The sequence below is a fragment of the Oncorhynchus nerka genome, linkage group LG25 (assembly GCF_034236695.1).
Source record: "Oncorhynchus nerka isolate Pitt River linkage group LG25, Oner_Uvic_2.0, whole genome shotgun sequence".
NCBI lineage: Eukaryota > Metazoa > Chordata > Actinopteri > Salmoniformes > Salmonidae > Oncorhynchus > Oncorhynchus nerka.
In genome coordinates this window covers 32885207-32908115 of record NC_088420.1, presented here as the reverse complement: position 1 = coordinate 32908115, position 22909 = coordinate 32885207, and the positions used below count along the sequence as shown (strand labels likewise).

Sequence of the window (22909 nt, the reverse complement as noted above, 5' to 3'; positions counted from 1 at the left end):
AAATGCTGAGTCCTGGCATAATTTTAGAAAAAGTCTTCATTGGTTGTTAACGAAGCATTGTTAGTAATATTTGACACAGGACTCACAAACAAAACGTAACTATTTTGTAATAAGAGCTGTCCCGTTGCTGCAAGGTTTCTACATTGATGTGGAAAATATTGCCAAACAACCATTTGTGATGTTGGTAGGGGTTCTAATAAGGTTGCGACACTATGCCCTTCCTTCAGAAAATGCTTCATTTGCACAAGTACCTCACTTACTGGTTTTCCAGCTGCGCCATCCCACTTCTGACAACAGTGTAGCTAATTCAACCGTAGCCCGACTGGGACTCAAACCTGGATGTCTGTGATTGTCAGTCCAACACCTTAGCCATTACAACAAAGATGAATGACTTAGTGAGAGTCAGATAAGGTCATCCCCTCCAGATACGGACCTAACTCTAGCTGTATTTATGGAGAACACCTAACATTGGATCATCTCCAGAATGTGTCCGAGTTCTGCTGTTGGTAAGCAAGAGTAAAGTGAACAACGCTGTACCCTGAGGTACCTCTTGTCAACAGGTGGAATTGGATAGAAGGATTGTAAACAAATCATAACACAAGTATGTATTTAGATATCAGAGGGGATGTGCTTGCAAGAAGGGTAGAGTGGGGTCTAACATGGAAGCAATTACATGAGTGAGGGTGACTCATTGCACAGGAATTCTGTACAACGTTTTTTTTTGTTCATCTACAGGTCAATGTAATTTACACAATTGCAGAATACCACTGCTATGTCAGAATGGGTATTGTACACATTGTTCTTCACAAAGGTCAGCATGTCTCTTTGTTTAAAGACATTTTTCAAATATCCTAAGTCTATGAGGAGTAAAACCCTGTAATAAATCCTATATGTATACTGTTGGTATTCCTATTCATGGCCTTAATTTACATTAGTCATTGACACTAAATTCATAAAAAATGGAAGCTGACAAAGTCAAAATGAGTGATTATTAAATAAATATGCAAACACACATTGATAATAAGGTCATTGAGCTGTTTTGATGAGAATGACTTCCACTGTGTTCATTATGTAGAGTGAGATTTCATTAGAGAAAACCAATCTGACTTGTAATTTGAGTCAGGGATTAACATGGAGGGAAATATTGAGGCATTTCTCACAGCAGTTTGTGTTTGACTTTGCATGATCTGCAAATTGACACAAGGATCAATGGGAGCAAGAGGGCCATGGTCTGTTTGTGCTGAGACCTAAGCATGCGGGTATCAAAAGCACTAACTTTCTGTCAGGAGCTGTGCCCTTCTCCCAGGGATATATCCACAGCCACACCCTTCTCAGCAGTCAGCTCTGCTAATGTTTCATTCATAAAGGAAAGTCTAGACCATAGAGGGCCAAGTGGTGGTATTAGTTAACACTCTTGAACAGTCTACTGATCTTGTGAAAAGATTTTTAAAAAGCCTCATCCGACATAAATTGCATAAGGGATTATTTCATGAACAATAAGCAAATGGCTTGGACAAAAGCTATGCAATCTGCTGCTACTCATGTGTTCCCCAGTGGTAACATTTACAAACGTTACAACATGAATAGCGTACAACCTGAAGGATTAGCCAGTACATGACCTGATAAGAAGAGTTGTATAAACAAAAAGGTGTCTTCCTGGTCATTCACTACTTTGGTTTAGCCTGAAGGGTCTCAATGGATAATTCTAAGCCTGATGGGCCGTGGTGTAACAGATTCATTCAGATGATTATCTTGATAGTGCTACCATATAGAACAATGTGTGTGGAACTTTCAAGGATGGCTAGACAGCTAAAAATACTTTATATACATTTAGTTATATACAGGCACAATACATTATCTTTCCAATGCCTGGTACAATACATTTTTTAAATTTATTTTATATAACTAAGCAAGTAATTTAAGAATAAATTCTTATTTACAATGACGGCCTACCAAGAGGCAAAGGCCTCCTGTGGGAACGGGGGCGGGGATAAAAAATTGTCATATATATATATATATGACAAAACACACATCACGACAAGAGAGACAACACAACACTACATAAAGAGAGACCTAAGATAACAACAAAGCAAGGCAGCAACACATGACAACACAGCATGGTAGCAACACAACATTACAACAACAGTGTAGCAACACAACATGGTAGCAGCAAAAAAATATTTTTGGGCACAGACAACAGTAGAAAGCGCAAGAAGGTAGAGAACAATATATCACACAAAGCAGCCACAACTGTCAGTAAGAGTGTCCACGATTGAGTCTTTGAATAAATGATTTAGGTATTCAGCTTCATCCTAGTTTTGTCCACATTTCTGCTAATTCAACTGATCTAGGTGATATTTATGTCGTGTTAAGCCAAGATTTTAGCCAACAACTGTGTTGAGGAAAGTTCTGTGGCATGCATATCTGGCAACGTCACAATCATTCTTTGCTCTGGTTACACAAATCTACCTAGTATTTAGTATATTACATCATCACACCCATAAAGGTTGGATGTCTAAAACTATCCCTAATGTTATCTCAAATAGCTAGCAAGGAGAAACATACAGTAGTTACTGCTAATTTAGGAATGAAATATAATAGCCAAAGCTGCTAGCATGCTAGCTAATGATTAGTCTAGCCAACAACAATCAATGTAAAATTGTTCATCTGAAGTTCAAGAAGTTTGAAAATGTTGTACTGTGTAGGCATGAGAAATTGAGAGAACTGATCTAAGAGAAACAAACCACTGGCCTCTCAAATAGATGAAAGAAGAATTCACATGGCACATGGTTGGTCCTATAGCTGGTCTGGTTACTGCAGCTGCTCTGTTTTGGAGGGATCATATAAACATTACACTACAATTGATCCCAAATCTTGTTTGACAATGTTTTTCCATTGCAGACACTTCACATGCTTCCTGAACATAGCTGAGGCTTTTTGGCAGTGTTGCAAATACCACAACACAGAACTTATTACATTTTGTGTTGAGTGTGTGAGGTTTCCTGTCTTTAGTGCAGTCTGATCACACTCTAAATGCAATCGCCACACATGCAATAATGATGATTCATGGCTCATCCACACAAATATGGGATTCCCCCTTTCTCTAGATAGAAGTTGGCTTACTTTTGAAGGATTATTTTCCATGTTGGCTTTATTGAAATTAACATATTAATTGAATTGATGAGCTAAAGGCAAAAAGGGGGACCTCTGTGATGAGGTGGATCCTGAAAAAGCATTATGGTCTTCTTCTGGAAGTGAAGGTGAGCATTTTCTTGTGTCATGACTGAAAAGTGATGTATATTTACCTGCAAGCCAATGACCTCAATTGTCTGTTGACACAATAATATGTTGCCTTAACATCCTAAACTCCCAGACTTTGGTACGGAATATATTTGGATTCTGGAAAGTTGTGTGTAGTTTAAGTTATGAAATGTCAAATCTACCAAACTAGGTATAACTCACTATGTGGCCTGGGTAGGAAAAAGGCAAGAGGCAGACAGGTATTTAACAACCTGTTAAAAGACTGTCCGGGGACACCACAAACCAAACATCAGCCCATGTCTCCAAGCAGCACTCATTAGAAAACAAGCTGCTTCCAATTACAGTACAATCCAATAGCCAAATCAATCTCTCTCCTGCCCTCACTCTTTGATTACTTCAGAAAATATTTATATTTCCTAATAACTTGAGTTTAGTCCAATGGCTCATGATTAAGTCCAGACTGAGACAATAAATGCAGAGAGAGAGAGGTAGTGTGTGGGAAATATTTTATTTTTTCTATGTGCTCCACATTTGCTTTGTGGAAAACGTGCAATTGTACGCTATGAAAATGTCAGTTTCAGCTGTGTAACAAATACAGATTTAAAGCTTTGCACAATCAGTTTTTTAAATAATTTACACCATTGTTTCATGTTAAAGTTAAATATAAAGCATGCAAGTTGACATGTCAAAATAAGAAATTGCTAATTATTTGCTAATGTAGCCAATTTCATCTAGCTGTCACAACGGACATGAGAATGAGAATCAATTGTTATTAAATTCAACATTATGAGATAAAATGAGACAAATAGAGCTGAAGTTACTTTGTAGATTTTATTAATGTCTTAAATTTGTGCTCTAGAATCAAATATAGTATTATTCATTAAGTAAGTGTCAATCTATACATTCTGCAATAAAGTAATTTATAATGATGTTACAAATCTGTATATCCTCATCCATTATCTTTGATATACAGTACCTGTCAAGTATGGACACACCTACACATTCAAGAGTTTTTCTTTATTTTTTTGTATTTTCTCTATTGTAGAATCATAGTGAAGACATCAACACTATGAAATAACACATATGGAGTTATTTAGTAACCAAAAAAGTGTTAAACAAATCAAAATATAGTTGAGATTTTAGATTATTCAAAGTAGCCACCCTTTGCCTTGATGACTCCTTTGCACACTCTTGGCATTCTCTCAACCAGCTTCACCTGGAGTGCTTTTCCAACAGTCTTGAAGGAGTTCTCACATATGCTGAGCATTTGTTGGCTGCTTTTCCTTCACTCTGTGGTCAACTCCTCCCAACCTTCTCAATTGGATCCCGAGTGGCGCAGCGGTCTAAAACACTGCATCGCAGTACTAGAGGTGTCACTACAGACCCTGGATTGATTCCAGGCTGTACCACAACAGGCCGTGATTGGGAGTCCCATAGGGTGGCAGCCATGCTGGTTAAGGGTGCCTTGAATTCTACATAAATCACTGATAGTGTCACCAACAAAGCACCCCCACTACATCACACCTCCTCCTCCATGCTTCACGTTGGGAACCACACATGCGGTGATCATCCGTTAACCTACTCTGCGTCTCACAAAGACACGGCGTTTGGAACCAAAAATCTCAAATTTGGAATCATCAGACCAAAGGATAGATTTCCACAGGTCTAATGTCCATTGCTTGTGTTTCTAGGCCCAAGCAAGTCTCTTCTAATTATTGATGTCCTTTAGTAGTGGTATCTTTGCAGAAATTCGAACATGAAGGCCTGATTCACGCCATCTACTCTGAACAGTTGATGTTGAGATGTGTCTGTTACTTAAACTCTGTGAAGCAATTATTTGGACTGCAATTTCTGAGGCTGGTAACTCCAATGAACTTATCCTCTGTATCAGAGGTAACTCTGGGTCTTTTCTCATGAGAACCGCCACAGGAAAGAGACAGTTTCATCATAGCGCTTGATGGTTTTTGTGACTGCACTTGAAGAAACTTTCAAAGTTCTTGAAATTTTCCGTACTGACTGACCTTCATGTCTTAAAGTAATGATGGACTGTCGTTTCTCTTTGCTTATTTGAGCTGTTCTTGCCATAATATGGACTTGATCTTTTACTAAATAGGGCTATCTTTTGTATACTTTTCACAAAACAACTTATTGGCTCAAACATATTAAGAAGGAATGATATTCCACAAATTAACCTTCTAACAAGGCACACCTGTTAATTGAAATGCATTCCAGGTGACTACCTCATGAAGCTCATTGAGAGTATGCCAAGAGTGTGCAAAGCTGTCATCAAGGCAAAGGGTGGCTACTTTGAAGTATCTAACATGTATTTAGATTTTTTGAAACAGTTTTTTGGTTACTACATGATTCTATATGTGTTATTTCATACTTTTGATGTCTTCACTATTATTCTTCAATAAAGAAAAATCATTGAATGAGTATGTGTCCAAACTTTTGACTGGTACTGCATTTGTTTTGCTTAAGGTCATCAAATGTATGATATTTACATCACGATTCGTGTAGAATCATTCTGTGAGGTTCACTAATGAACATGATTTTCAGAATTTATTTTAGTCAATATTTGTTCAATGGCATTATCGGGCCTTTAAATAAAGACTTGACTGTATTCTATCTCTTTTGGCAGGAAATATTTGTTCAATGGCATAATCGGGCCTTTAAATAAAAACTTGACTCTATTCTATCTCTTTTGGCAGGAAGTGAATGTACATCAAAGCACCCTTTTCCCAACACTGGCAAATCATCTTCTCCATCACATTTCAGTAGGTGGCCACATCCCTACCATGTGTAAGCTGTCTGACACCAGTAGTGTCTACTGGCTGCTGGAGGTCATCACTGTATGGTACAGCAGTTCTGGAAGACTTTTACGCCTGGTGGGGTGTGTGTGTGTGTGTGTGTCGGGGTAAATTTGATGCTTATATTTCGATAGAGAAAGATGCATTCTGGTATTATTAATACACAGTAATATATGTGCGATAGCAGCATGGTCATACTATGGACAAAGAGCATAGCTGGTTGTTGGCTTCCAAAGACACTAACAACACTGGAACAGGTTAAGTATTTTCCATTCTATACATCATAATCATCATGTACAGGAAATGTAGTGGATAGGAAAGAAAGCGCCCTGGCAATCAGCCTAACTAGAGATCGTTGAAACAAATTAATCCTTTGCCGTTTAAATTGACACTATAATCCATCATTGGCAAATCGAACTCTGTGAGCTATCTTGAAACTGCTGCCTTCTTAGATTGCCCCTTGGGGCGAACAGACACAGAGGGCAAAGAGAGTAATCTAAGCTGCTAAATGAACTCCATAACCCCCCCCCCCCCACCCACCCACCCACCCACACACACACACACACATACACACACACACAATCATACACATGTACTGTACTTTACACACACAGTTTATTGAGCAGACCTTTAAAAACTATAATGTATTAATTCGGAGTAAATCAGTAGTGATATACAGTACTTGTTAATTGATTAAAAATGTGTTATACAAAACATCACATACCATGAAGGAACTATGTGTGTGCTGCTGTTGCTAAACACACCAAGGGGTTGAGATTTTCCCCTTTCATTATATTATATACTACAACTGTGTTTTTATTACTTACCCCAAAGGAGATAAAACCATACCTCCAATTTAATGTAAAGCCATTACTGTTCTGATTTCTTATACCACCAACGAATGCTCTCCTTCAAACAGTGTGTGAATATCTTCAGTATTTCAATTGGCCTGTGTACTAGGTTATTTACCTTTATTTTACCCAGTTCTTTGCCATTTTGGCATGTGTTTTACCCCCAATCTCCTCTTTCACCTAAAACCAACAGACTATTCTACTTTTAATTTGATTTGTCCTAATAAAGATGAAGAAATCATCTGCCGACTATTAAACAATGGATATCCAAGTATCAACAATGGATTAATTGTAGTGAACACTGCTTTAATGCTGAATTCATGAAATCAGTCATGTTTAAGATGTTTGCGTAGATAAGACATTGCTATACACACAGAGTGCCTCAACAAAGTACACATATTCACTATCAGTGTAATAAAATGTATCATTTGTAATCTCTTGATGCTTAATGTAGAAAAACATAACCCTACAGAATATAAAAATCCTGACCTATACAATGACAGTAGATTTTGTATCTCAAATATGCAGAGTCAATAAGTGTTCAATTTTTATGAACAATTGAAGTCACATAGCATTGTGAGACATTGCAACTCTGTATGAATTCATGATAGCCATTTAATAGTTTGTTAGTGACAAACTTTACCTTAAATACTACAATAAACTTCAGTTCTACAGTCGGCCTACGTAAAAGTCACACTAAGAATCCCTGAAAGTAATTATTTTGTAACTACTCAAAAGCCTATAATATCAGTTACAACCAGATGTAATAATTATGTTTTTATCCGCACAGAAGTCTGACTTGATTCCCAAATATGTTGTAATTTGTTCTACATAACTTTCAGCGTTAAGACAACACTGTTGCCTTGGGAATTGTGGACGGAGCAGTTTTTCACGGAACAATGTGCTCTCACAGGATGCACTCTACAGGAAAGCTTCAGGATTTCATGTTTCATGTTTTCATCTACAAAGTTACATTTCTGAAAAAGAGTCTGAGAAACATGAATATCACCATAACTTCACACTTGAATGGTCCACTATACACTGTATAATATACATAGTGTGATTAGAATCAGATGTAAAACTATGACTATATGTTTCTGAAGAGAACATAAAGAAATGTTAATGTTGTTTTTTAAGGACAGTTGACATGTCACTCAAGGAAGACCAATAAAGGGCAGGGACCACTAGAGCTCTTTTACCCTCACAGATTAGTGGATGGAGCTCATTTGTGAGGGCTGTCTGTCTGTCTACCTGTCCATCAAACTGCTTCACTGAAGAGAGCCATGAAATCAATGTCAATTCTGTAGGAGGCAAATGTAGGTGTAAAATAAAAAAGTTATACCCCACGCCAAATTACATTACAACACAGTTCATGACACTATTAATATGCTCAGAAATTAGGTGAAAATAACATAAGGAACTATGCTATCTTCCCAAAAAATATTACTTGTTTCCATAGTACACTATGACTAGCCCTATCTTAGTTTTACCTTAATTAATAACTTCCACTTAAATACTTCACCACTAATATAATTGTTGAGGAGATTCAACAGGACATTTGTTTATTCAACTTTATGGATTGCTGATATAGGTTAAAGAGTGAGATTCACACAGACTAAAGTGTTGCCAGTGGTTGGCCTCTGGCTGTTTTTGGGGAGGATAGTTGTTTCCCCCTTGACATCTAACTCAATCAGCCTCTTCAAGTTGATTAGCCTGGTTAACCTTTGCACCCAGCTGGGTCTGGATGGGTTAATCAGGCCGGGATCTCAGAGGCCTTCAGGTCAGTATCCCTCTATCTCCCGCTTAAAGGACTTGGTGAAGGCAGAGATAAGATTAAAGTGAACTTTCATCCTTGCCTTGCCGCCTCACCCAAACACACAGAGGCTCACCTGCCACTGCCTGATCTCAGTATTGCCTACTCCTTTAATAAGCATGCATTTAACCAAAGACATTCTTTTTCAGAATATATCTCCTTTATCTATAAAATATGGCTATAGTAAGGAAGTAATGCATATTAGGTATTGTGTTTGAGTACCACTGTCAACAAGTAGGTCGATTCTTTAGGCTGCATATTTTCCCAAATGCTATTTTCTGGTCACCAAAAATGAGGTAGCCCTAGCTAATTATTGATAAATTAAAGCTAGAATCCTTAATTGAAAAAATAAGAGACCAGCACCCTGCCTGTGTTTTGGTAAAAAGCTGAGGGATGGACCTGGCGAAATGTAGCCACGCTCAAATTCAGAGACAGAGCCATGAATGCACGGATTGATCATTAATGATATCTGAAGTATAGTTTTAAGCAGGGTTGTTTGTTTACATTTACAGTGTTTACAAACAGTGGAATAAAACATGATAGGGTACTACAGTTGAACTCAGCTCATTATTCTTTAAAATCAATGGGTATATGATTAATTTATAAGTCCAAAATACATGTAGCAACTAAGGTTTCCAGCTTTAAGATCACGTTGTCAATTCATTTGTTGACTAAACATAATTTTAGTGAACAAAGGTTGTACTGTTTCTTCATTTTTTAGCTTAACCTGTTACATGAGTGAAGTCTTTTTCAAAGCACGACCATGAAATCAACCACTGACTTGGCCATTCACTGTCTATCGATTCCCCTAACTGCGCTCATCTCGATCAGGGCACATCTTAAAGCCCTGTGTCCCAGAGTGCGCGCTTTGCTTTACAAACAATAATAAAGTGATTTACAGCTTTTCGGTGGACTGAGAATGGAAAATCGTTAAAGATCCTGAAAATTGTGTGTGATCAGTAAATATTTAGTGTGGCGACATCCTCGAGTCTCGTCCTAATCGATGTAGGTCCCGATGGGGGTGCGCTATTGTGTATGGAGGCTTGCTGTGTGCCCTATAGCCCATGCTTTTAGATTCTGTCTTGAGAGGGTCATTTTAGCCAAGAAGTGCACCACCAAAAATAAAGGAAAATGTTTTTTGTAACTGTAGGATACTTTTATCATTGATTCATCATAGACATAAGTTTATCCAGAGAATGTGAAAAAGTATAGGACAAATCTGTTACTTTTCAACTGACGAAACTGCCCATATAGGTCTATTGCTGTCATTAGTTGTTATTCATTACTTGTCATCTCTATAGCTTTCGTTGTCCACACATAAGTCTATAGGCCTATCGTGGCTAATCTACAAAAGTAGGCTAACGGTTTAAATGCGAATGTGTGGAAGGCTCTTAAAGGCCATATGAAAATATATACTTCACCCCCTGAACTTCACAAAGGACCAAAAACTGTGAATATATTCAACCGTATAGTCTCTCTCTCTCTCTCAGTACAGAGGTCAGGTCAAATCACACTCTCTCCCCCCTCTCTCCGTCCCCCTCTCGATGTCTTTCTCTCAGTGTGTTAGTGGAAGTTTGTTTGAAGACATATGAGGATGAGAACGTAGCCTACTATCAGTGAAGCTCTCAATCTCTCAATTGAAATGCGCCTATCTGAAAGCAAACCTCTCCTTGCCCTGTTCACTAACAACAGTTGTGATTGTCAACCACATCAACCACAATGCAAGTAGTAATATTAACAGCAATAATTGGTCTACCAATACTTTCAAGTGTTACCAATAATAATAATAATAATATAGTTGTTACAACACACTGATATACGTTTTTCAGCAACGAAGGGATATTTGACAATTTGGGGTTATCCACTTGTCAGCTAGACTATTGGTGTTATATGTTGAAACTGATTTACATCCAATATTCTGACACAAATAAAGCGATAATGTATAAAAGCATCACTACTTTCAATACAAACAGGTGTCTGTCTATATTCTGACTTCACCCCCTCCCTCTATACCTCTCATCCAGCCCACACAAAGCAGCGGCATACAGGCGCGTTTTTACCCATACTATAGAACAGAAAACACGCACAGGAGCATATTGCTTTTACTTTTCTCCTTTTTAAAGACAGCCATATCAACCACTACTTATGAAGACAAGTCCGTTTACATTACACGGTTTAAGTTGAGCACATAAATTGAACTATTTCATTCCGTCTGGAAAGGACACCTTGCCTGTCTATTCTCGACATTATATCGAAAAGAGAAGACTAGTAGATATTCTGATGAGAGAAGATGCTTCACGCTGCGGACGAATCGACGTATGCATTTGGTACGTTTGTGAGAATAGCCTATATACATTATTGTCTACAATAATCTCACGATCTATTTTATGAAACATATAGGTGGGTTTAGATGTAGCCTACCGTGTGTTTCTGCTCAATATGTATTGCAATTAATGTTTCGATAAGACAATACTTATCTGGTTATGCGTCCTTGTATCTTTATCGTTTGCCTGTAGCCTTGGTAAGACTCAATTAGGTTTTAGCGATGTTTTAATGTAAAAGAAATGTGGTGTTTTAAGACTAAACAGCTTTTTGGTGTTTCCATTTTGATAGTCGTTTTATTTACGACCAAGACAACTACCTAATGCCAAGCATGCGCTCACATTCAAACATTTCATTAAGGAAACAAACATGACAAAATGTTTATACTCACCAATGGAGTGGTCATGTAGACTCCACAATACAACAATAAGATACACTGCAGACAGGGATATTATGTAGACCCTGGCGTTAACTTTAGAATGACTGTTACGCTCAAGACCAAGTATTATATCAATCAACGAATAAAAGCCTATACAAACATTCTCTGTGCCTACAGAGCATATAGGATATGAAGAGCCGAAACAGAGACCTACACGCATACCTCGACGAAGTCCAAGTCAATTAGAAGACATTTTCTAAAACACTCAGTTTGAAATGGGAGCACATTACTTTGGTCAACGTGGAAGACGAGAGAACGAGGCATTTTCCATGTCGGAAGGCTCCTCGGAATTGAATCTCGATTTGAGACAGAAAGGATCCATACGCTAGGGGGCACCCAGATACTGTAATAGATCCCTTATTCTGTATCCCCCCCATTGACAGCATATGCTCTGATTTAGCTCTGTACATTTTTCACAAGACCCAATTTTGACAGCCCCATTGTGATTTTGAAAGTACCAGCTAACAATGCTCAGATTAGAAACTTCAAGGAGCATATAGGGGCCAATTTAGGCTAAATACTTCATAGATATGCTTGGTCTTCAAATGAAACACCATTCACTTAGGCCTATGCGACATATGTAGCATATGATAATAGAATAAGACATATACATATACACACTCAATGAATGTTGTTAGCTATAGCCTAGAAATCATGAACCCCCCAAAAAATCTAACAATAGCTCACCATATCTCGGGTTTTCTGATATGAATTGAGAGAGAGGTCCAAACTCTCATATAGGCTATGTCCATGGCAAATCATTGTGTTGTGGGCTACATCTTGGACGCTAAGGCTACCTAAAATAGGCCTACTTTATAGACTAGAATAGACTAACGATTACAATCCCTCGTGCTTGTGTTTAATTTATTGTAACTCTATAAAAAGCAATTGATCATATACTTGCAAATGTGTAGCCTACAGGTATTCATAATAATCACAACCAGAAGTATTAAAAAAATAGAAAGAATTTAATAATAGGCCAATGCGTGAGTTGATAGAAGGAAGTCTTGGTGTGGCATGTTCTGAAATAAGATGGTGCATATATTAGCTATTAGCCTATATTGTAATACAATGTACCATCACAGCATTGTGAATGAACATAGGCTAAGTTTTCAGATAATATGTCCTAATCAGTCTAATAAAACAACAATAATAGCCCTATTTGTATGCACATTTCATACAGCAAATGTGTTGCAATGACAGGAACATTTTCAACAAGCAATGTTATCATTTGTTTTGTACAAAGCCATATCGTATAATAATGTTTAATTGAATCTAGATTAATTTATGATAGCCTACTTCTACTGCATTCTGCAATCTCTAATGTAGCCTAATGGTAGACTGAAGTTTGACTTTAATGCAGGTACATGATAGGGTACTCCATCCCATGAAAGCATATATCAGATGTAAAAATACCATCCTCACCTCTCTCAGACTTGTAGATGTAAGGAAAAATAAACATCAGGAAACATTTATTAGGTTAGTGCTCTCCGGGATCCTTGAGACGTCCATACCCTTAACCCTAACCTTACTCTAACCTTAACCATATCCCTTACCTAACCTAACAATTTTAAATGTAAACTTCAAGGGACACCCCAAGAAACCCGGATAGCAACGACCCACTGACTTAAGCTATACTCAGTCACATAAGAAACATTATGTGGTCATAGAATGTAATCATTGAACATGAATTTACATGTATATTTAATGAAAAATGTGAGTGAATTAGAAGCACGGTCCTCTCCTCTAAATCGTCTCCTTTTAGGACCAAGCATCTTCTCGACCCCTATCCTGCTTTGGCAAGTCACCAAGTAGCACAAGTACCGACTAGCCAATGGGGTTCAGGGGGAGGTCCATGAGCTCTGACCAGTCAAACACAGTCACTTTCCTTATATGGCAGCTCATCTCCATGGTAACATGTGCTAAGTTGCAGCAGTCGTGTCAAAGTTCACTATATAGAGAGCTCAGTGAGCTGATCAGAGAGAAAGCATTCTGCCAGCCAAGCTCCTACTATTCGCAATCACTTCCTAACCTCACCCTTTTTAACATATTTGATCACTTTGATTCTCTGTTATTTTTTCTTATTATTTTTCCGTGCATGAAGGAGGTTCTATAAGTTGTGATCTTTTTGTTTTATTATCACTTGCTTGTCGGAGAGTTGACTTCATATTTGACTAAAGCATTGGCTTCAGCTGCTCGCACCACCTCACAAGAAGAAAAGGGAGAAGCAGCAATATTTGTTTTACCAGTTGATGATTTTCATCAAGACTTGAGCTGGAACTTGATAGCGCTCTGCTGCTAGTGTGTAGCCTACATCAATTGTGTGTTTTATGCTGCTGTCACGTCGCCTACGTTCAACGTACTGCTCCGTTTCTTGAATAGGCTACCTCATTTCATTATCGCAATCATTTGCTATTTTTTCCCCCTTGAAAGATATCCTGGATGGCTGACTGCAAGCGCCCCTGGACTTGGCCTCTAAGTGCAAGGCTGCGATTCAGCTCGCCATCACATCAGTTTTAAAACGTGTGCGTCGCATCGTCTACAACAGCAATATAATTTGACATTTTCGAAGATTCAACGAACAATCGACAACAGTAGGCTTTTGGCATTTATTTTTTATTTTTACTATTAATTTTGATTACAGCGTGCTGCATTCTGTTGAGAAAACAAGCACCGCGAAACCAAAAACGGCAGACAAAAAGTTTCCTTACGTTGACTGATAGATATGGCAATGGTAGTGTGGAGAGGCTCCCAGGACGATGTGTCTGAGACCCAAGGTACCCTTTCTTCGCAATCTCAAGGAGGACTATCCCTTCCGACCCCTCAGATGAATCTGTCAGGCTCTCAGGTCGCCCCTCCGACCCCTCAGACAACCGTCCAAGGACCCCCGAACAACACTGTACAGTCTACGCCGACAAACCAGACGATGCAGTCGGAGAAACAGCAGCCACAGCACATAGAATGCGTTGTTTGCGGGGATAAATCTAGTGGTAAACACTATGGCCAGTTTACTTGCGAGGGGTGCAAAAGCTTCTTCAAACGGAGCGTACGAAGGAACCTCAGTTACACATGCCGTGCCAACAGGAATTGTCCCATTGACCAGCACCATCGCAATCAGTGTCAGTACTGCCGCCTCAAAAAATGTCTGAAAGTTGGCATGAGACGGGAAGGTATTGGGATTTTTATTTTCTTGTTGATTTATTTGCGCTGTATGTAGTGCGCTGAATGAATTATGTAACTGTATGTGTTTCCGTCTCCCATTATCTCTCCCGGATTCTTCTTCCATAGGCTACGCGGCCGAAGCACGCTATGGGGCGGTCAGAATTTAGTGCTTAAGACCGATCGTAGCAAACCTTCCTTTTAGCGTTCGATTGAAGTGTTATATTTCTTAAACGCTATATTCATCATGTGGCCTTCACAAACAATAGTCAAAAGAGTTTGGATGGAGATTATTAGAACTGAATCGTCCTCTTGGAAGAGACAAAATGGATATGCATCTGTATTTGAATACAAGCGCATATACAACGTTATTATGGCGAGTGTGTAGTGAAGAGACAGCTTGTTTAGATCCCACGCATTACGTGTCGTGTTAATCTCGACCAGAAAACTGAGCTGTAAAAAGAAAATAGCATACGTGTATCATTAAAATTGTTACATTCAATAATCAGTCGAAAATAGTAGTCAATATAAAACAAGCCGAATAGATTTCTAAGTAGGTTAAGGGTTACAACATGCAGGGACTGCCTTGCCTTTGTGCTTCTAGTGAGCTCATGTTGTTGTAGCCAAACACCAAAATGAAAATGTAAAACCCACATTTATAACTAGCCTACTTCGAAAATGTTCCATAGAGTGACCATTACTTTTCTGGGCAATATGTTTGAATCGATCTCTACAGTAAATAACAGTCATTGTTTGTAAGTATGTAGGCTAGCCTATTTGTTGTAGCCTATGTATTGTTTTAGTTTATAATGTTGGATCCATAGATTTCATCATAGCATTTGAATAGCAAAAGTCATGTCTAAACTGGTACATCCGATGTGTATTCCTCGAACTGCTATAGTGTAATAACATTTGACATAGCCTCCTGGTCAGGAGGATTACAATGTCTCTTGATGTGTAGAATTCAGGCATCAATATCTGCAGTTTCTCTTTTTACTGCAGCGGTGCAACGGGGACGGATGCCACCCACACAGCCACACCATGGTCAGTTCGCCTTGACAAATGGGGACCCACTGCACTGCCATTCCTACTTATCCGGATATATATCTCTACTGCTGAGAGCGGAGCCCTACCCAACGTCCCGGTATGGCAGTCAATGCATGCAACCCAACAACATCATGGGCATCGAGAACATATGTGAACTGGCGGCCAGGATGCTGTTCAGTGCCGTGGAGTGGGCCAGGAATATCCCCTTCTTTCCAGACCTTCAGATTACTGACCAGGTGGCTCTTCTGCGGTTGACCTGGAGTGAGTTATTTGTGCTCAACGCCGCACAGTGCTCCATGCCTCTCCATGTGGCTCCACTTCTGGCGGCGGCTGGCCTACACGCCTCCCCTATGTCTGCGGACAGAGTGGTTGCCTTTATGGACCACATTAGGATCTTCCAAGAACAAGTGGAAAAGCTGAAAGTTTTGCACGTTGACTCTGCTGAATACAGCTGCTTGAAGGCAATTGTGCTCTTCACTTCAGGTAAGCTCAAAATTGCAACAACAAAAAAACAATAGAATATATAATTTCCAGTTATGCGTTTAGAGAATGTGTTTAGGTCACGTATGCTTTGTTTTTTCCTGTTGAAAACAATACTAGGCTAGGCATGCAATAGAATATATAAACAGTGTACATTTTCGCAAACGCCTGGCCTGTCCTAAAATCCCATAGAGGATAAAAACATAGGCCTGTGGCTATCAACTGCCTGTAGGCCTATATCACTGCACTGTTGGGCATTAGTCATAAAATGGCCCACCATTTGCATTTACTGCTTGGTCAGGCATAGGCACACTTGATTCAATTTGTGTCCACTCCCATTCATGAACTTAGAGATTAATACTGAATAACAAGTTTATTCATATTAATTCCCCTTTCCCCCAATACAGCAACAGTTTGTGCCCCTTCATACAGTGTCCTAAATGCGCTGTCCCAAATATATACTCTGAAGATAACTTTGACCCACATCATAAAAGTCACTCATACGAATATTTCAGTGGAGACATGCTATCAAAAACAAACTGTCGGTATTTTTGTTGAAGTTATACTTTGAGAATAGTTTGCTTACCAATCAAATATATTGTTTATGTCGTGAATAGACAACGTAGCCTATTCTCGCCAGGGAGGGCCATACATTGTAGGGAATAGCGTATTTTATTGACGGAATAGCGTATTTTATTGAAGAATTCATTAATAAAATAACAACTTTGCCTTTCTACAACATTTAGCCTGATCACACGACGGACATTACACACATTTCGGGAAAATACTTTCAATTCTCCTCTGTTCTCTTAGGAAGATCTAGGGATCCAATACATTTTATGGACTCCTTCCAGAACTGGGTCATGACCCAGACTACCCTCCTATATGATTACATTACATAATTAAAGTGAGGAATAAAGAAAAAGTGTGAAAATACACAAACTTACGCAGAAATAAGCAATTACTAATCTAACATTTGATTATTTTTATGTAACTACTAACATTTAGCTATTGGTTTAGGCAAATTCTACAAAAATACCTGGGGGTTTAAACAATATATCGTTGTGATAATGAATGCTTCATTTAGTCTATTTGAATCTTTATTTGATTGCATGTAGGCTATTATGTATTCCATGAATAGGCTATGTAGACTACAAGAGTTTGCACTGCTAAGCTACATATCATTGATCCGCCATTTTTGGGGGTTATTACGGTGACTTGGTTAATACAATCGCTGTTTGTGGTTGTTTCGGTTTCGAGCCCTACTTCAAGCGAAATCACAACGCAGTAGCCTACAGAGGTCACCATGTCACAACTCTCACCCTGTCAGCGCGTGCGCGAGTGTGTATGTGTGTGTTTGTGTGTCTTAACCCAAACTACTATTAAAATGTAAACATATGTGATTTGAGTTCTATACTTGTCTAGTTGATTACAAACAATTGCCAGTTTCCAAATATAAGGCAACAAAAAAGGAATTTGCCTGTTCTTATTCACCGCACTACAGTGCCACTAATAATCACAAAGCATATTGATGATTAGCCTATGCACAGGACATAAATGGTGACTATTATTAGACAGTTTATCAAGAAAATAATGTAGGCCTACTGAATATTATATTTATGTTGATATTAGTAGCGATAACTGAATGTTATGTTTGATTATACATAATCACAGTTGGATTGTTTTTTGATTGTTTAATCAATATGCAATATAGGTTGTTATATTATGGCCTACAAGCACACCTCAGCGGCCACAGTCAAAATCATTCTGATTTAACACCGCAAACAGGGTATGTTTTCTTAAAATTTACAAGCAGCCCAATTGACTAAACATTGTTTGTACTTTAAGCGCACCTGTCACCGTCATATATATATATATATATATATTGCCAACGAGAGGGATATTATGCATTAGTAGTGTTCTGTCGTAAATATGTGTTGAATTTTGGGTCCAGCATGATTAATGTTTATTTCATTTTTTTCAGACGCTTGTGGCCTCTCAGATGTGGCCCATGTGGAAAGTTTGCAAGAGAAGTCCCAGTGCGCCCTGGAGGAATATGTTCGGAGCCAGTATCCCAACCAGCCAACACGATTTGGGAAGTTGTTACTTCGCTTGCCTTCACTGCGCACAGTGTCTTCATCGGTCATAGAGCAATTGTTTTTCGTCCGATTGGTAGGTAAAACCCCAATTGAAACCCTCATCAGGGATATGTTGCTTTCGGGGAGCAGTTTTAACTGGCCTTACATGTCAATTCAGTAAGCAGAAGGAATGAACAAAGGGGTTAAGAATGGTTAGTGCTTCTTTTGTAGAAGGAAAACGGCTGTTACAAGAGCTTGCTTTCACAAAGAAAGACATTGTCATAAATGACTGTGAATTAAAAAAATTGAGACATTCATCGAACTTTCAAAATGCAGATAAAAGCTCCCCGTGTCATTCGGAATAAGTTGCTTCTTATCCATTTTTTAAGAAAAATAAATAAAACGAAAACAAAAATAAGGAAAATGATTTTGGTAATCCTCAAATCGAAAATTAAACTATAAAGTGCATTTAAAATGAGTATTTGGAAAAACTTAGGAGAAAAGAAAAAGTAAGTTTTCTTTTTCCAAATTAGCCTACTTGTCCTGTGTCCATGTATCTAGCTATTTTTTGTACTTTTATTTTGTTCCTCCTTTCTGGTTCCAAACCGGCCTATGTGATTCTGTAGTACAGGTGGTGTTCTTTTCTAAAACCATGACTTCTTTTGAAACAGTTAAGTAATGTAAAATGTTCTTCAAGAATTAAAACTAAATCCACAGCAATATAGGAAAGGCTTATAACTACATGCTTAATGCTGCAAACGCACTTACTCTTAGGATGACCCACACTAAACTGGGCAAGGGAGTTTCTTTTAGTGTTCAAGTTCAACTTTCTGATCCAGCTAAATCATTTCTCTTTCCAATTGAGAATATAGCCTAGGCTACGTGATGTTCCAGGGTGATGTTCCTGTTTTGCCATTGCTAAGTTGAGCCAGTCGAACCACATCAGCTCTTAATATAGAACAAGGATTCTACAAGGCACTGTCGACAGTAAAACAGCTATTACAGAACAGTGAATGAAATAGCCTGCATACTGGCAACCTATGTTTAATGAACCCATTTCTGGCTGTATTCAACTTCGTGTGTCCCCTCATGCACCTAGTTCGAAATGTTTGGCATTCATTTGCAGACAGTTCAACAAAATTATTAAAGCCTTGAGATATGGGCTACTGAAGGGTGAGTGTGGCTTGTAAACGTAGATGCACAGCTATTTTAATTGTTATGTTCATTTAGATATGGTATTAACTACCAATACATTGAACATTGTGTCTTGCAATGTATAGGCCGAAACATCAATCAAAACATCTAGTCATACAATATCTTATTTTGAAATTGGAAAGGTCAAGGGTCATATACCTTTTATGTAGGCCTACAGCTGGAATAGTGTTTAATAGCAGTATTATTACGATATCCCTGAAATGTCACCCTCTCTACACTTCAAGCATTAAGTGCCTGAAAAGTAATTTCTTATCAAAACGTTGTTTAAGTATACAACTTTGGGAACACTATTAGATTTGAAACTTCAGTCTTATGCTCATGTATTTCACTTGAAAACATTAATTAGAGGCAGTATTGTTGTAAATATAGGTCAATTCATTTCAAAGAGTTTTCCTTTATACAAAGTATATGTGATTAAGAAAAACTGTGGTTGCCATTTTTTCGGTAATACAACGTCTTCAATTGAGTGACAGACTTAGCTAGTAGCACTGAAAGTTATGTTTGTAATGTATATACATATTACGACAAAAATGTTTTCTTTTTCATGTATTTAGACTGTGAATGCATGGCCACAGGTCGCTAACCTATTTTATCTTTGATATATATAAATGTAAATGTTTTTGACTGTATAGATATAATCTGTGCATTCAGTACACTAGCCCTTGTATTTAAAAAAGAAACAAAATGTTCAACAATAGGCTAAGACTAAACAGGGTGAGCTGGTCTGGAAAGGAGTAGCTATTTTGACTTAGTGTTCTGCTCCTTTGGTCTGTGACAGATGCCTTGTGTGTGTGTGTGTGTGTGTGTGTGTGTGTGTGTGTGTGTGTGTGTGTGTGTGTGTGTGTGTGTGTGTGTGTGTGTGTGTGTAAGCTAGCAATTTTGTCCTTGTTTTTGGGGCTTTTCTTCAACACACAAGACACCATGTTGTGGTTGGACATAAAGGGATCATATTATGTAGTTGATTGAACAGTGCTCTTTGGCTGTTCCCATGCCACATATGGACCAGAGAATGATACATGATTGTAATTATGAACAGTTTAAACTGACCCACGTTTTTATATAAATATATAAAAATATATGACTGCAGGGTATTGATAACGTATAGATACTTTTTTTATGATGATTATGATTATTAATTGCAAGTGATATATGTGAGTGTGTGTGGAAGTTTATAGTTGAACACAATTCTTGTTTGTTTGTGTTAGCTTATTGTAAACAAGCATTCTGCTGTAAATTTGTTCTTGGTATTAAATTATAATTTATGAATTGGAAAACAAAACGTTTTTTCATGTTTTTATTACTAAACAGTCAAAATAATGTGTGTGCATGTATGTGTGTATATAAATATGTGTGTGTGAGAGGTGGAGAGAGAGACAGAGAGACAGAGATACAGAGACAGAGAGAGAGAGAGAGAGAGAGGGGGGAGACAGAGAGAGCGTGAGAGAGACTATTGGGCATATGCAATTATTGGCGTCACAAATTGAAGTGAAGTTGTCCTATGTGTATCAACGCAAAGGAGAGGACTGTTGGTATGTAGGCTACTATATATTTGCACAATGACATTTGAACAACGTTTACTTTGGTGCTTTAGCATGTCATATCGCATTCCTTTTGTGAACGTATAACATCTCGACGTATGGCAACACTGCAGGTACAGGCATGTCTGACTTGAATTCGTAAATAAAATGCCACAGTGGACTTTGAAAATATGTCTGATGAGCCTTGGCTATAACTGCCCTACATTTTCACCGGCAGCAGCATACAAGCGTCTGCTAAATTACAAAAATATCAACGTAAGAAGCAAACAGGAGAGACTATCAGTCGTTTGATTTTACTCAACTAAATAACAACCCTAACCCTCTAGTTGAGTATTAGTTGAAATGTGTGTTTTCTGTAAAGGGAGATCAAGCGTGCGATCCCCCAGCCTTAAAGCTCGCCTTTAACTCGGTGTCCTATTAGTTGAGTCAATATGGCGTCTTGCAATCCAACGCATGCTACGGCTCCCCGGAGCAAATCAGTGTTCCATAATAGAAACCACATTGCTTAAGAAATAGACCTCCTTCATCGAGACCCAGAGCCTCAATAAAACTATTATCAGAGGTATCCAACTATTTCTACTGTGATTAGTAAGCAAACACTGAGTATATTGCAAAATCGTGAATTACGATTAGCCTATTTCATTACTTTGATCATGCCCATCGTGATCCCAATAGCACTCTCAAAATGATGAGTCTATTCTGTGGACAATTTCTGTAATGAAAATAGCCTACTAAAATATATTTAATACATTTAGCAGTGCGCATTTCATTTTTCATATTATCAACAAAAAAAACGTGGCCTATAATTATATTTAATATTTTTCAACTACATTAGAGATTAGTATTAATATTCCCTCTATTCCCTCTAGGCCTACTACTACTACTAAGTCTACTATTACAACTACAACTGGACTACTACAGGTTACTAGTATAAGCAGTATGCAGCCCATGGGGCTAGGATATTAAAGTGTAGCCTACACCAGACTGTGCAACACTTTGTCAGTGTCAGAATATGTGTAAGTAAATCTCACTTCAGCTGACTTCCTCCTAATTCTCGGATTTCAAAGACATCCCACCATGCTCCTGTTTAATTAATTGTGAAAGTGAACTAAATATAATTAGGCTGTAATTAATTATGTTTGCCTTTGCGGTGATGGTGTAACTAAATTGTGACTAGAATGATAGGTTTATTTATGGTTGGCCATACCCGAAATGTTTCAAATGTTCTTGATGCAGACATTACACTTTTCAATTTGTCTTTACAATCTTCTAAGATCTGGGACCACAGGCCAAGTACACTGAGTGTATTACACATTAGGAACACCTGCACTTTCCATTGACCAGGTGAATCCAGGTGAAAGCTATGATCCCTCATTGATGTCACCTGTTAAATACACTTTAATCAGTGTAGATGAAGGGGAGACAACAGGTTAAATAAATATGTTCAAGCTCAGAGACAGTTGAGACAATGATTGTGCATGTGTGCCATTCAGAGGGGGAATGGGCAACACAAAATAATTACGTGTCTTTGAATGGGGTATGATAGTAGGTGCCAGGCGCACTGGTTTGAGTGTGACAAGAACTGCAAACGCTGCTGGGTTTTTCACGCTCAAGAGTTTCCCGTGTGTATCAAAAATGGCCCACCACTCAAAGGACATCCATCAAACTTGACATAACTAACTTTTGTACACTCAGTGTATATCCTGAAACGTTGCATGTCACTAAAACTCTCATGTAGTAGCAGAGCAACTAAAGCCATTACAACTCAGCAATGTCATTAAATGGACAATATTAGTTTTCCTATTTTCTTTCGATCTTTATTTACTTTGCGCCAATAAGAATACATTTGAAGTCATTCATGACTTCACTCAATGATTTTAGTTGACAGAGCATGTG

At 38.2% G+C, this 22909-nt stretch overlaps 1 protein-coding gene and 1 long non-coding RNA gene across 5 annotated transcripts in view; one reads left to right on the top strand and one right to left on the bottom strand.

The window, feature by feature from the left end:
• Positions 1 to 11942, bottom strand: part of LOC115109406 (uncharacterized) — an 88856-nt gene extending 76914 nt beyond the window's left edge. Inside the window, exon 1 of one of the 2 annotated variants that reach the window (XR_003860516.2) lies at positions 11449 to 11942. This is a non-coding gene — a long non-coding RNA (uncharacterized LOC115109406). The remainder of the gene's footprint in view (positions 1 to 11448) is intronic. The other variant, XR_010461112.1, reaches the window with a different exon arrangement.
• On the top strand, positions 10816 to 20754 carry LOC115109405 (COUP transcription factor 2). 3 transcript variants are annotated; one of them, XM_029634256.2, is made up of 3 exons: positions 10816 to 11062; positions 15658 to 16185; positions 18167 to 20754. In XM_029634256.2, exons 1-3 carry the CDS (start codon positions 11026 to 11028, stop codon positions 18439 to 18441), a joined length of 840 nt encoding a protein of 279 aa, XP_029490116.1. In that variant the 5' UTR covers positions 10816 to 11025; the 3' UTR covers positions 18442 to 20754. The 3 variants fall into 3 exon arrangements, with proteins under 3 accessions (XP_029490116.1, XP_029490114.1, XP_029490115.1); XM_029634254.2 differs by lacking the exon at positions 10816 to 11062 and adding an exon at positions 13453 to 14666 and having other exon boundaries at positions 15640 to 16185; XM_029634255.2 differs by lacking the exon at positions 10816 to 11062 and adding an exon at positions 13454 to 14666.
• Positions 20755 to 22909: the final 2155 nt, after the last annotated feature.